Source organism: Scleropages formosus, chromosome 17 (assembly GCF_900964775.1).
Source record: "Scleropages formosus chromosome 17, fSclFor1.1, whole genome shotgun sequence".
In the NCBI taxonomy this organism is placed as follows: Eukaryota; Metazoa; Chordata; class Actinopteri; order Osteoglossiformes; family Osteoglossidae; genus Scleropages; species Scleropages formosus.
In genome coordinates, this window is record NC_041822.1 from 6,292,654 (window position 1) to 6,308,000 (window position 15,347).

General features: G+C 52.7%; 1 protein-coding gene across 2 annotated transcripts in view; it reads left to right on the top strand.

The window, feature by feature from the left end:
• The window catches only part of LOC108938541 (drebrin-like), a 42,824-nt gene that overhangs the window by 21,895 nt on the left and 5,582 nt on the right, over window positions 1-15,347 (top strand). For both annotated transcript variants that reach the window (XM_018759126.2, XM_018759127.2), the window contains exons 3-13: window positions 1,350-1,405; window positions 1,739-1,851; window positions 3,143-3,217; window positions 8,673-8,810; window positions 11,585-11,662; window positions 11,886-12,037; window positions 12,764-12,818; window positions 13,012-13,086; window positions 13,218-13,326; window positions 13,793-14,428; window positions 14,591-15,328. In XM_018759126.2, coding sequence (XP_018614642.2) covers window positions 1,350-1,405; window positions 1,739-1,851; window positions 3,143-3,217; window positions 8,673-8,810; window positions 11,585-11,662; window positions 11,886-12,037; window positions 12,764-12,818; window positions 13,012-13,086; window positions 13,218-13,326; window positions 13,793-14,428; window positions 14,591-15,328 — 2,225 coding nt within the window. The remainder of the gene's footprint in view (window positions 1-1,349; window positions 1,406-1,738; window positions 1,852-3,142; window positions 3,218-8,672; window positions 8,811-11,584; window positions 11,663-11,885; window positions 12,038-12,763; window positions 12,819-13,011; window positions 13,087-13,217; window positions 13,327-13,792; window positions 14,429-14,590; window positions 15,329-15,347) is intronic.

A 15,347-nucleotide genomic window follows, 5' to 3' on the forward strand; every position in this document is an offset into this window, starting at 1 on the left:
CACCGGGCTATAATCTGTTGGATAATGGCGATAATCTGTCTATATAGAGAACTCTTTGTACATTGCTTCGGAGGAAAGCTTTTGCCACTGGGTTAAATGTAAATTTGATGACTGTTTTGAGGAGCCAAAGAATTACCGATGAGCTTTTAACTCTTCTTGATTTTGTGCCCCCCCCCCCCCCCAGACCTTCCCAAGTTTGTGCTGTCCAGCTTTTCAAGGGTTAAATTTGTTGCTTTGTGTTTTATTGCATGTCACTGGCCTTGCTTTTGAGGTTTTGATGTCCTTGTTGATGTCGGTGTGAGACACAGGAATTGTCAGTAATGTTGTTATCTGCAGGGGGGTGCGGTGGGACAGCGGGTTGGACCGGGTTCTGCTCTCCGGTGGGTCTGGGTTCGAGTCCCGCTTGGGGTGCCTTGCGACGGACTGGCGTCCCGTCCTGGGTGTGTCCCCTCCCCCTCCGGCCTCACGCCCTGTGTTACTGGGTAGGCTCCTGTTCCCCGTGACCCTGTATGGAACAAGCGGTTCAGAAAATGTGTGTGTGTGTGTGTGTGTGTGTGTGTGTGTGTGTGTGTGTGTGTGACCTCCTGCGTAAGACGTGTCACTGTCTCTCATGCCTTCCTAATAGCCGGTGCCAGTTATAGCCTGCTGTTGCATGTTAGTCACACAGAGCTCCTATTCTCCTGAATAAACAGTGTTTTTGTGTGAGGGGTTGCACCGCTCTCCTGAGAATCTACAATAGCTGTAGGCGTTCTCACCTGCGCTGTCGGAGCAGATCGCCGCTTCCCAGCTTTGCCAGCCGCGACTTGACCTCGTCTCTTCCAAGCAGTCAGACTGGTTCGGCTCGGCCCCGTGCCTCTACAACTGTTCCCAGAAATCGGAAAATATCGCTTAAGATCATATTTGTCCTTGTAAAAAGGTCACGGCGATGCCCCAGAAGTGCCGTACAAGTTTTTACAGTACAAATATACATTGGCGTAAAAAAAAAAAAAAATCACGTGTCGCATAGTTGCCAAATGAAGGATGTAATGAAAGGACTGATCGAAGGAAGGAGGAAAGGGAAAGAAGAGTACGGCTCAACGAGAGTCGTGCGTCGGGCGCCTCCGGCGCCCCGAGGTGGGGAGTCGTGCTCGCGCCGCTGGCCCCTGCTCGTGGCGCAGAGGTGGAGCGAATGGCCCGAGTTTGCGTGCGGCTGGAGACGGTAACGAATCGTGTCTTCCGGACTTCGGAGCCCGTAGAGCCGTCGTTCGCTTCAGTGCGTTTCTCTGCAGGTGCGATTGGGCGCGAATTCCCGAGCTTGAAATATTTGTGTGACGGCTCACCTTTGACCCTTTCCCTCCCTCTTCCCCCAGGGCTCTGTTCGCGTACGATGGGGCGACCAACAACCTCAAGCTGTCCGACTCGGGAGGTAAAACCGAGCAGCTGCTTTCTTTCACGCTGTCCCGGAGCACTTGTGTTTAGCTCGGTTCCAGCCGCCGCCGCCACTTCCCGCACTCACTAACACCTAGTAACGGCCACTCGAGGGATTAGAAGTAAAAATACTCTGCGGGAGGCCTAGGAGTGCAAATGACATCCCGGCAGATGTCCCCGGGCTGGTGTAGCTCCACCTTTGCTTCGTCCCGGTCCCGTCATTAATGTTTCAACGGCGGGCTAACGGACATTCGACGGGATATTTAAAGCTGTCAGAAGATGGTTTCCTTGTGTCCCCCTTCTTGTCTGTCCCCCCCTCTGCCTGGGATAGTTGGCGGCGTGGTGGAACTGGCAAGGAAATTTCAGCCGAACCGCTCGCTCTACGGGCTCTGCCGGATTGGAGGACAAGCATCGGGACCCCCCCGCGTTGTGATGATCAACTGGGTGAGTCCGTGGAGACGAGTTACGCTCGGAGCGTCTTGGGGCCCGGGTGCCGCGTTCCGCCCCGTCGATTAGTCCCCGCTGCATCCGAGTCCCTTGAGTCCTAAGCGGTTCCGGCAAAACCAAGGGCTTGCGGGACATGCCGGTTATTGTACGATGCATGCCGGACCCTCCTGATAGAATGCATTCAACGGAGGGGACGTTTAGGAACGGCAAACGGTCCAAAATGAGAGCGTCCGCAGTCGCCGCTGGTGCCATTTTTCATGCATTTTTCCTCAAATGCGGCTTTGAACTCCCGAGGCCTATTAAATGTACACTCAGACCCAGGAAAGGGAGGGAATGCGGGGAATGTTCCCAGCGCTTTTGGTGTGCGGTTTCCATGACGACCACTCGGAATTTGATGGGGGGCGGGGGGGTCAGAGGCTGCATCTGTAGACAGTCAGGCATGGAGACAAGGGAAAGGGGGGAGGGATTTGACCTGCCTCCCCTGCTGCTATCCACTTCCTCTGTTTGACACACACACACACACACACACACACACACACACACACACACACCAATGCACATACATGCAAACACGCAGATTGGTACAATCCAAGAAAGTTGCTATTAAATGCCACATATTCCACAGTAACAACTATACATGAGAGCTTTTGCACATAAATTCCCTAAACTCAGGTCCAGTGTGTGTTGTTCATACCACGAGTGTTTAAACACCATGCTACCCACTGCCTGCCTCTACGCTTCTGCTGCCCATCAGTGATTCACCAACCTCAGGGTTTACATTTATTTATTTATCTCATGCTTTTTCTGTGACTTACAGTGTTAATCTGCCTACAGTCGTTTACCCACATATACAGCTGGGTAACTTTACTGGGGCAATTTAGGGTAAGTACCTTGCTCAAGGTGAGATTTGAACTTGCAACCTTCAGGGCCAAAGGCAGCAGCTGTAACCACTACAGTAACAGCTCTCCCTATGGGTTACGATCATGGTTAAGCAAATGGAGCACCGACTTTGTCGGTGAAGTAAAACGTAGTAACATCATGAACTTCTCTTGCCGTCCGAAGCCACGTGGGTGAGATGCGAGTGTCACCTCTAAGTTCGAGCAGCCTGCTGCGTGTATGTAGATAGACGGCGCGTTACGCCGCATGTGCTGTTGCGTGCGAGAGCTGCGAATTGGCACACGCTGAGTGTTGCCTGCAGTAAAAGTGCGCGAATGGCGTTATTGCATCGCCGTGCTTTTACCGGGCGCCCGAGAGCTACCTGAACACGCTGGTGTCGCGCTGCCTGCAGGTGGGCGAGGCTGTCGATGAGTGCCGGAGGAGCGAGTGCGCCAGTCACGTCCCCGCCATCAAGGCTTTCTTTAAGGTAAGAATCCTGTCCGCCTTCCTCGCCCCCCCTCCCCGCGAACACGTCCCCGAACACACCTGTCTTTCTCAAGGCGGTTGCGTCTTGCCCGCCTCCTGCCGTGCGCAACGACCGAGCTGCGCGTTCGAGGTACGTCTGGCCGGCGGTGCCGCCGCGGCGCTGCGGCAGCCCGTGCGTCGCACCGGAGAAGTCCGGTCGAGAGCGGGAGCAGAAAACATGCGAGCTGGAAGCGTTTCGCGGCACAGCGGGCCCGCGCGGCTCGGCCGTTCCTCCCACATTTGGAAGCGTTCGGGACCCTGTGAGTAAGCAGGGAATAATGTACTCCCCGCTGCACTTCTTCACATCCTGTTGTTACGCTCGGCCAGAACGCCGCACCGCGTGCGCCGCTTCATTATCCTTCTTCTGCATTCCTCTAAAGTCTTCGCACTGTCCAAAGAGGGTCACTTGTCGTACTAGATACAGTTGTTACCGCGGTACGGAGACGCGTCCAGGATTGCCCGCTCTGCCCCGAGACGGTAACCGCCTCTTAATGGTCCCTCGTGCCCCCTGGGTTCGAGCATGGCTGTGGCTGTGGGTGTGATGCAACTGTGTTGAGAAGGGCTGGAGAAGTTCTCTGGGTGAGGGGGAGGGGGGGGGCCTCTGCCCACGTTCAAACCCTGCGCACACGTCTGGTTTACCTGAGCTTGTGTGGGTGGGTCATTTTAGCTGAGTTTCCTCCAAGCTGGGCTTCTCCAACACAAGGGACCAGTGTGTTTTTGCCATATCTTTCGCGAAGCTCTTGCACTCGTTGGCTTTCGGTGCAATAAGTGTGTCGAGTCTCACCTCGGAATCCCGCTCCGAAGTGTCGCGCGCGTGGAAGGTTTACGGACGACTGATCGCCGAGCCGCACGCTCTCCACCTTACGCTTCCTCCGTGCGCCACTTGTCCGGTGTCCAGTGGCCCGGAATCACTTTCTTTCACGACACACACGGCGGGTTCGACAACGCACTCGTCTCGAGTTCGCGCGAGCGCGGGCTTTCGGCACTTTGCGTGCGGGTTCGCTGTACGCACTATTAACCCCCTACCCACCCACCTCCCACCCCGGGTCAGGCTGATTCTAACTGGCCTTCTTTTGGCCGTTTCCAGCGTGGCGCTGAAAGCTTGACAAAAAAACGGCTCTCCGAACAGAATCGCATTAAAGAAAGCACGCACGCCGTGTGCGTATATGTTGCCGTTGCTTTGGGCAACAGGCCTCCCCACTGACCCGCAGCTGTGTGTGTGTGTGTTCTATACAGCGCCCTTGTGCGTCATGCCCTATTGTCCAGGCAGCGTTCCCTCTTTGAGCGCTTCCACTGGACTGGAAGGAACTTTATGGTTTTCATTCAATATTTGGTGAGGATTGTTGTTCCCTCCTGTCACAGCGCAGTAAACGCGCAGTACACACACTACATCCCCCAGTGAACCCCGCAGGCATCCGGGGAATGTTCGTTTCTCTCTATCTCCGGGACATTGACCGAAACGTTGGCCCTGGGAATTTCTCGAACCCTCTTAGAAAACCCTTTCTCCTGCCTCGCCGACGCGTGCGTTGGATGCGAACCTTTCCCAAGCGCGGCAAAATGCGTGGGTCGCGGGGAGTCGGAGCCTCGACTCTCAGGGCACCTTGATATACCGTGATCACCGTTTCTTTACGCTTAGAACTCCCTTTTTTACCCGATGCTTTTATCCGCAGCCATGTACAGTACTGAGCATGAAACGGCGTACGGTTATTTGCACGTTCATTCAGCAGGAGCATTTTTCCTGTCTCAGTTCAAGGTGAGAGCTTAGATGCTCAGCTCTGACCACTGCGCCACCTGCTGGCCACATGTGTGATTAGCGCGCGCCGATCTGCGTCCCGGTGGAGCGCCATTAGATGTCGGACCCGCCGTAGCCGCGTTTTCCGGCGCTGCTGCGGGCGCGGGACGCTTTCCCCTAATGGAACCCACGTTCCTGCATCTGCGTCACACGTTTAGTGAAACGGCAGCACCGCTGCTCAGCGTCACCGGAGCACTTTTCACTGGCTGCGATTCCCAAAGATCTACCGGTCCTGGTGTTTGGGTCAAATCCCGTTTGGAGCCAAATACCTCCTGGTGGGAGTTTGGGCTAAACTGGTGCCTGTGAAAACGTGACACTCAGCAAAGCCGCGTGTGTGTGTGTGTGTGTGTGTGTGTGTGTGTGTGTGTCGCAAGCTCCACTCCCAGCCTCTACGTTTCTTGTTTCGTGTTAAATCGCAGCATAACGAACAAATGTTTCCCTGAAAGTCCACTTCTTTCTTTCAACATTTACAGGCTACTTTAAAGTGATCGAGTGTAGTGTGTGTACAAAGTACACCCTCGTTCATTTTTTTTTTTTGGTCGTTATTCAGCCCCAAACGGCAATAAGAGAACACGTTGTTGTTACGCAACGTGCGCACAGCATTCCACAGCCATGTCAAAAAGGGAAATGGCAAAACGGGGAAGACTATGAAACGCAGGCACGCTCGGAAAAAGTTTAACAGAGCGAACAAGGGTACCTTTAAACAATTTAAATCAGATGTAAAGGCCTATTTGCAGGTCATGGGCCTTTACATCTGATTTAAATTGTTCAAAGGTAGGAATCTGACCATTTCTTTGTGTGTATGTACTAACGCACCAAGATGATGACAATTCAGTAAATTGTTCAAGATGTTTTTTTTTTTAATTGTTTTACGAAGGAATTAAAGTTTGTTGTCACTTGTGTATACACACACACACACACACACACACGCACACACACGTCCCGTATGGAGTCCCAGCAAATCGGAGCCTAACCCGGCAACACAGGGCGCAAGGCAAGAGGAGGAGGGGACACGCTGAGGAGGGGACACGCTCAGGATGGGATGCCAGGCCGTCACAAGGCACCCCAAGGGGAACTCGAACCCCAGACCCACCAGAGAGTAGGACCCAGTCCAACCCACTGCACCACCGCACCCCGCTTCATCACATGTATTTCTTTAAACTTAATATCAGTATTTCCCTTTTTTTTTAATGAAAGTTCAATCAGCAGTTCAGTCCCACCAGTTTTTCCTAGGGGGGATCGGATGTTCGCTCTGGCTGTTTCTTTGCAGCGCCCCCTGCTGGCCGGTGAGAAATGTGTGACGAGGACGATGCCAGCGGCTCGGTGCGGCAGCGTGGAAGCGAGCAGCCCTGACAAGTGCGCTCTTGCTACCAAGATGCGTTTCCAAGGTTGCCTCGCTCTCTTCTCGGAGCCACAAGGGCCTCCGCGCTCGGGTTCGTGCCTGAGCTGCAGGTGTCGGGGGGGGCGTGTTGCTGCCTCGGATCGGGAGGCCTTTTCAAGACAAAGAGCCAAATCCAGTGCCTTTGTTTGCGCCGGCGCCGCGCCGATACCGACATGACGGCAACACTTGCCGTCTGCTGCCAAATCCCCGTCATTATCTCGTCTTTTCTCGGCTCGTTTCAACGCTTCTCTGTAACTCCTGTGTGCTTTGGCTCCAGCTCGGAACACCGTGCCGAGGCGCAGCACGGGCGCAGCTCGCACGCTGGCACCGATGGGAGGTTGGGGCAGGTCCCAGGAAAGCGTGCGGCCGCAGCGTGTCCCCATCTCCCCGTGTGGCGCGCACCGATGGGCGCTGCAGGCACGGAGAGAGGAGGAGACGTGGGGTTCCTCCTTTCCCAATGAATACCGTGTTTTTACCAGGAAGTCTCGAGGCACACACAGCGCAAACTCGGTGCACACAGTGTTTGCGGGGGATTGTAATCTGGACGGTAATGACAGAGTTGCTGCAGGTAAAGATGGTAATTACCACCCCCTCCTACCCCCCGGGGGCACTTGTTGCAGCACGAGATAATAAAGCAGAGAGGAGCAAAAGATGGGGTTTCAGAGTAACACACATTCAGCCCCTCAAGTGAGTAGCGTTCGCTCGGGACAGAGCATTAAAAAGCCATTTTGTGTGTGTGTGTGTGTGTGTGTGTGTGTGTGTGTGTGTGTGTGTGTGTGTGTGTGTGTGTGTGTGTGAGAGAGAGAGAGAGAGGGGGCGTGGTGGTGCAGTGGGTTGGACCGGATCCTGCTCTCCGGTGGGTCTGGGGTTCGAGTCCTGCTTGGGGTGCCTTGTGATGGAGTGGCGTCCCATCCTGGGTGTGTCCCCTCCTCCTCCAGCCTTACACTTTGAGTTGCTGGGCAGGGTTCCGGCTCACCGTGACCCCATATGGGACAAGTAGTTCAGCCAATGTGTGTGTGTGTGTGTGTGTGTATACAACACAGTCACAGCACAACAAGTTTACAGTAGTCCCCTGTGAATCCATGATGACATTGTAAGTCGTTTCGGAGAGAAGTGTCTCTTAAATGAGTAAAAGTGAGGTACACGTGGAGAGAGGGGTCACGAGCAGGGCGCCGCCCTTCTCGTTCCACACACACGTCGTAGTGGAGTGTTTTGCTTCTCGTCACACTCGGCGAAAGCTTCATTTCCTTGAGCGTACGGTGTGTTCTATACACATGGTAAAAACCGCGGTCAATAAAAAGAGACTTTTTCCGGCTGCTTTCGTTAACTTGGAGGTGCGTTAAAATGAAAACGAGTGCGATTCCTTCTCTCCGCAAACCTCCACTGCGTTAGTCGTCCCGTCACTGAGCGCTGACCCTTAGGGCACAGATGTGTGGAAACACCGTGGAAGTGAGTTGAGTCGACTTTGCGGCTAAAAGGTGGGTGTAGAAACACTTTCTTCCGCTGCACGACAGGCTGGAATGTGAGAAAAGCAGCAAAGAAAATGCAATGAGAGTAAATGAATGAAGTGGAAAAGGTCATTTCTCTCTCTCTCACACACACACACACACACACATTGACTGAAACCGCTTGTCCCAAGCGGGGTTGCAGCGAGCTGGAACCTAACCTGGCAACATATGGCGTAAGGCTGGAGGGGGAGGGGACACACCCAGGACGGAACGCCAGTCCATCGCAAGGCACCTCAAGCGGGACTCGAATCCAGGCCTGCCGCGCCACCGCGCCCCGCTTGAGGTCATTTCTTGAAGCGTTAGTAACTCGACGGGTTGCGACACACTTCATGAGGTGTATTTGCTACTCAGCCTCCGGCTTGGAGAGGCCACTTTGGCGGCACATGTTGTAACTGTGTAAAGGAAATGAAGCTAATGGCAACAACAGGAGGCGATCAGAGTGCGTCCTGGACCTTGTTTGGAGCGACTCCCGGCGGGGGAGCCCGTTTCCGGAGCTGCGCCGTGGCAAGAATGTGTGTCGCTTACTGTACCTGCGCTTAACTAGAAGCGCACACTCTTCTGGCGTGGATCTCTCCTACTTCCCGTAGGAAAGTGACCATCTCCATGCCAGAGTGTGAGACATGTATGCGTTCGTACCACGGTACTTTACGCATGCTATTTTTCGGTTGTACGTGCCTGGTAAGTTGGACGCTCCTTTGACCCGCGTCTAACCTTTTCGCCTTACTTGCTCCTCCAGGAAGCTCACGCGTTTGTAAGCGCCAGCAAGCCGGAGGACGTGACACAAGAGCGCATCTCCCAGATTGTGAGCAAGGTCAGCGCCCCGGCGGAGCGCCTCCGGAGAAGCCCTCGAACCGCGGACAAGGAGGAGACGGTGGTGAGAGCGCAGCCCTCTGTTCCTCCCGACTGCCACTAGAGGGCAGCTTTCCAGTTGTGCTTAAATGTACTAACTTTCATTCATTTAGTTTTCTCCAAAGCAACTTACATCATTTACTCATTTGTACGGCTGGGTAGTTTTACTGGAGTAATTTTAGGGTAAGTACCTTGCTCAAAGGTGGGAATTAAACCTGCACCCTTTGCATCGGAAGGCAGTAGCTCTAACCGCTGTTCCGCCAACTGTCCCGCTTTGCTCGCTCTGCATATTCTGATATAACTTGGGATTAAGGACTAATATGTTCCCCAAATATGTGACTGTTCCCAACATTTGTCTGATCCCCGGTCCCTGAAAATTTTTACACTCCTGCTACTGAATGAATCGCTTCTCCTCGTTCTTCATGTGAAGGATCTCCAGACAACTTGCTGCATGCAGTTGTGTCACAAAATCTCCAAAACATCATAATGTTGCTGAATCTCCAGTATTGTCTCTACTGGGATGCTAAGACAACGTAAAATGTTCACAAGGAAGCGAAGGACATGTACCCCATGACACACACACCTAATCCAATAACAGAAACGCCGTGGTGAACAACAGTGTATCGCAGCACACCAAGGTGCGCCACTGCAGAACACAGAGCAAGGTGTCTATTTCTGCAAGTTAAGTTTTTTTCATAGTAGTTAAATTTGAAACCTTATGAGTATATACCGTATGTATACACGCTCACTGAGCACTTTATTAAAAACACCTGTACACCTGCTTATTCATGCATTTATCTAGTGAGTCAGTCATGCGGCAGCACCGCAATCATGCAGATACAGGTCAGGAGCTTCAGTTGATGTTCACATCAAACAACAGAATGGGGGGAAAATGCGATCGCAGCGATTTTGGCCGTGACATGATTGTTGGTGCCAGACAGGCCGCTTTGAGTATTTCTGTAAGTGCTGATCTCCTGGGATTTTCACGCACAGCAGTCTCTAGAGTTTATTCAGAATGGTGCGAGAAACAAAAAACATCCAGTGAGCGGCGGTTCTGCGGATGGAAACGCCTTGTTGATGAGCGAGGTCAGATGAGAATAGCCAGGCTATGTTGGGCTGACAAAGGCCACGGTAACTCAGATGAGCACCGTTTACAACTGTGGTGAGCAGAAAAGCATCTCAGAATGCACAGCACGTCGAACCTTGAGTCGGATGGGCTACAACAGCAGAAGACCACATCGCGTTCCACTCCTGGCAGCCAAGAACAAAAAGCTGAGGCTGCAGTGGGCACAAGTTCGCCAAAGACAGTTGAAGGCTGGAAAAAACGTAGCCTGGTCTGATGAGTCTCGATTTCTGCTGAGACACACAGATGGTAGGGTCAGAATCTGGCATCAACAACATGAATCCATGGCCCCAACCTGCCTTGTATGGACAGTCCAGGCTGGTGGTGGTGGTGGTGTCATGTTGTGGGGAATGTTCTCTAGGCACACTTTGGGTCTGTTAATACTAATCAATCATCACTTGAATTCTGCAGCCTATTAATATGAGCATTGTTGCTATGTGCATCTCTTTATGGCCACAATTTACTCTCTTGTAATGGTTACTTCCAGCATGATAATGCACCATGTCACAAAGCAAAAGTCATTCCAAACTGGTTTCATGAACATGACAATAAGTTCAGTATTCTTCAGTGGCCTTCTCAGTCACCAGATCTCAATCCAATAGAACACCTTTGGGTTGTGGTAGAACGGGAGATTTGCAGTATGAATGTGCAGCAGACAAATGTGCAGAAATTGTGTGATGCAGCATGTCAACATGGAGCAGAATATCACAGGAATGTTTCCAGCATCTTGTGGAATCCATGCCACGAAAAACTGAGGCTGTTTTGAGAGCAAAGTGACACCCTACCCGATATTAGTATAGTGTTCCCAATAAAGTGCTCCATGAGTGAAATACAATGGCTCTCAGAAAATGAGCTACATTCATGACAGATATGACGATTCTAAAAATTAAAGACTTAACAGTTGATATTTTCATGCTCATACTCTTTATTAGTTGTTTAGAATGAATAGTTGTAGACGTACTGCTTGAAAATAGTAGTGGCACACAGAATGACCGGCCGCCCCTTGACGGTCATCTGTCCCACGCTCAGGTTCACTGCCGTGTTCCGATGCACGTTGCACAGTGAAAGTCTTTGTTGCGTGTCCCCTGCAATGTTATATTATAAATTATAATAGAAATTATAGAATATAATTAGAAGGCGGCGTCGTCGTGCAGCGGATTTGGCTGGGTCCTACTCTCTGGTGGGTCTGGGGTTCCAGTCCTACTTGGGGTGCCTTGTGATGGACTGGTGTCTTGTCCTGGGTGCATCTCCTCCCCCTCCAGCCTTGCGCCCTGTGTTGCTCGGTTAGGCTCTGGTTTGCCACGACCTCGCTTGGGACAAGCATTTTCAGCCAGTGTGTGTGATTATAATTGTAATAAATTTAATCAGAAGTTATAAATTATATAAATGTTATCAATTCAAGGCAGACAATAACTACACAAGCTGTGAAGGGAAAAACGTAAGTTAAAAAAAAAAAAGTAAGCGCAATACTGAAACATTATATGCGACATTAAGGTAATAGGTACAGAACACACATCTGGACAAGTGTTTTACGCAGCTCTCACTGCGGGTGGGTGGGGTGATCGGTGACCTCGTGGCTTCGAATCGCTCACATCTTTTCTGCTCTTCTCTCAGGTGTTGGGCAGCAGTATTATTTTCCTAATAAAGCTCTTTGTTTTTATCGTGTCTTTTCCCAGGGCACTAATTACAGGAAGACGAACGCCGCGATGGAGATGCGACGGATCAACAGAGATTCTTTCTGGGCACGTGCAGAGGTAGAGCGCCTTTCCTCCGATGTTAATATTCCCAGGCGCTGTGGCCGGATGCCCTTCGCCGCACAATTTGAGAGCGGTTCGGCTCTTGTATTTACGGTGACGGTATCGACCGTCCAGGACTTTCCTCCCCTCGCGGACTGCTTTTGGTGAACTTTTCGCTCTTAGTCTTGCGAACAGCCTCCTAGTGTTGGCACCTCTGTCCCTCACTCCTTGTGTGCGCCAGCGAGAAGAGGAGGAGCGGAAGGAAGAGGAGCGGCGCAAGGCTGCCGAGGAACGACGCCGCTGGGAGAGAGAGAGGATCCTGCAGGAGCGCAAGGAGGAGGAGGAGAGGGACAGGAAGATGAACGAGAAGCTGCAGATGATAGAGGAGCAGAGGTGAGCGATGCACACGTGCGCGAACACTCTCGCGTGAGCCAAAACACACATTGTCTGAACCTCTTGTCCCATACGGGGTCGCGGGGAACCGGAGCCTACCCGGCAACACAGGGCGTAAGGCCGGAGGGGGAGGGGACACACCCAGGACGGGACGCCAGTCTGTCGCAAGGCACCCCAAGCGGGACTCGAACCCCAGACCCACCGGAGAGCAGGACTGTGGTCCAACCCACTGCGCCACCGTGCCCCCCGAGCCAAAACGCACTGGTGGCAAATACATTTTCACACATTTTTGCACGGACGCTTCAGTCTTTTCCCTGATGTTGTGGATCTTACTTTGATTCACACATTAAATACACAATAAATGGATCCCAACTGCACTCCAGTGACATGGGGCATAAAAAGAACACCCAACATGAGTAACAAAGTTTTTGCATTTGTGGTACTGGCTTAAAACGTGGTTGAACATTGCCCCATTTGTCACTTTTTCCCGGGACTGTAGCATCCACCTTATTGTCGCATGTTAAAGAAGTCCCCTCCGTTTGGGTTTTATTTTACACGAGGGAAAAAATACATTTTCGTATGGGTGAGTTTGTCCAATACCACTATAAACAGGCAACGCTTCAGGGTGCGGACTGACACCTTTTTACAGAATGTGGAAGATCACACATATATATTTTCCAGCCTGTGAGTATCTAATCCGAGACTCTGCCTCGTTGTGCGGCTCAGGAGAAGGCAGGCGAAGCTGGAGGCAGAGATGCGGAGGCAGGAGCGGCTCAAATGGGTAAGCGAGAGGGACGCAGGTCCCCCACCGAGGCTCAGCGCACGGGCCTCTCCGGTTATTCTACGTCCGAGGGGGCGAGAGGCGTCCGGTTCATTTGGTGAATGAGGGCCGGTGTATGTGGGGATCGCTGTGAGGCGGAGGAGCCTGTTGTGACAGTGCGCGTGGCCCTCATTGTCACCGATATGTCGCTCAGGAGCAGCAGCAGAGGGAATATGAGGAAGACATGAGAGCTCGCTTCAAGCGCAGCGAATCCATTGAGAAGGCCGCGGTGAGTTTTCCTCTCCCTCCCCGCCGAACGTGCCTAATGGAGAAAAAAGTGCTGCGCTGCAGTAATTGCGCTCAGCGTCGGACGCGTGCGTTTCGTAAAGCTGACGTGCAATTCACCCCGTTGTCCTGCAGGAGGCGGCAGTGCTCGTTTCTCAACGCTCCATCAACCCGAGAGAGTTTTTCAGACAGCTCTCATCATCCTCCTCTGGAAACCCTGCAAGCCCTAGCTCACCGGGAGGAGGTTGGTGAAGTTGTTCGTGTTTACTCATTTAGCAGACGTACGATGTTACTGCAGAGTATTTACCTGGCACCTTCATCCGAGGTGACTTACGGTGCTAGCCGTACTATAGTAAAGTACCTACCTTCATTCACACACGTGTAGCAGAGCTGTGTGACACAGACTACGGGCCATTTGGAACCGCCAGTTCACTGGAAGCACGTACCTCTGGACTACAGACTTTACACAGACTCAACTGGAAACAAACCTATGTCCAGTTGCACTGTCCAGAGACTGCGAAACACGACCATACCACCCATATATAACTGCTGATCAAGACCTTCTTGTAGAAGCTGCAGTTTCAGCAGCCAGATGTTTTTTAACGTGCAGGTGTCCATTTAAGGCTTCTAACGCCGCTATAAAGGGTTGTTTTGGAGTTTCCAGGTCCTCCGAGTCTTCCGCTTAACTGTGCCCCCTTTGTCTGCCGCAGGCCGGCCCCCGTTCCGTCGATACCAGCGCAGCCTGACGGACACGGCGTTCATATTTGGGAGGTCGGATTCATCCGCACCCTCCTCCCCTCGCAGTCCTACCGTGGTTTCTCCGTTCAGCAGGATTCCCAGCTCTCCGCTGAACTCAAGCCGCCCAGATCCACCTTTGCGGCCTATCGGCTCGCCCCAGCATCCCCGTGCCGCTCCAGTGTCTCCCCCGGGCTCCCCGCAGCGCGCAGCCCCCACCTCGTCCCTGCCCAGTCTTCCTCCTTCCAGGACTGCACCACCCTACTCCTCTCTGCCCCGTTCTTTCAGCTCAGTGAGGGCTGATGGCTCACCGCAGGCTACCGGGCAACCTTCCTCCCTGAGTTTCTCCTCCTCTTCTACCCAACCCTCAGCTCCCCCAGTGTCTCCAAGGACTGCTGGAGCACCTTCATCCCTCAGCTCTTCCTCTTCTTCCACCCAACTTTCGACTCCACCGGGCTCCCCAGTCCCAACAGCAGCCTTGACGCAGCCCCCAGCCCGCCCGCAGCCTGAGCGCTTCAGTCCCCCACCCTCTCTGGAGGCCACTCCAGCCCCAGAGGATGCGGTCACAACTCATCCTGTGAGCCCAGCGACCACCATCCTGCAGTCAGACGGTAGGCCTTCGTCTCCAAAGACAACAGAGCATAATTCTGTAGGCACAGAGATGGAACTTATTCAACATGACAAAAGCCGTGTTTTGAAAATCACACATCTGAAACTTAAGCTATTGTGTGCAATGATATCTTGTCCCACTTTGCATATTCCTTTCCTTCCAGAGGTGTACACAGCCACCAGAATGCTGACAGACTTGGAACCAGATGCAGATCTGACTGTCAAGGCCGTGTTGGTGGACACGTGCATTGCCCCCGTAGCCGAGGAAGTAGAGGACCAGGAGGACCAGGGGCACCAGGAGGACCAGGAGGTCCAGAAGGAAGAGAAAGTAGGAACCGAGAACTCAGATGCTTCTGTAGAACTTGTGGTTCCTTTGGAGAACTCAGCCTCACCTGCTATGGTAGAGAATGAGCACATCTCCCCATCTACACCTCCGCCCACACAACCTGAAGCAACGATGGTGGATGTGCAGGTGGACTCGGCTCTAGCTGCGAAGGTCAGCCCGAGGCAGGACACAGCATTCTTTGAGCCTGAGGTGACATCCATGAGCACAGAACCTGGGCAGCCTGTGGAGGAGTTGGTGCCTGATCTGAATTCCATGGCTGAAGAGGTCAGTGAGACTGACAGCGAACCTGCAGCTGAATGTGAAGAAAGGTCAACAGAGACTGGGACACAGAGTGAGGATGAAGAAGAGGAGACGGGCCACCTTGTCACAGAAACACATACTTGTGTCCTGTCTGAGGAACCAGCCTTAACTGAGCAAGCTGAGGAGGAGGAGGAAGAAGAGAAGCAGGAGGAGCAGGGGCAGGAGGAGGAGGAGGAGGAGAGAGAGGAAGATGAGGAAGAGGAGAAAGAAGAGCACGAGGCTCTCCGTCATCCACAGCAAGAGGCAGCCATAGCAGGTAGAATAAGCAGGTTATT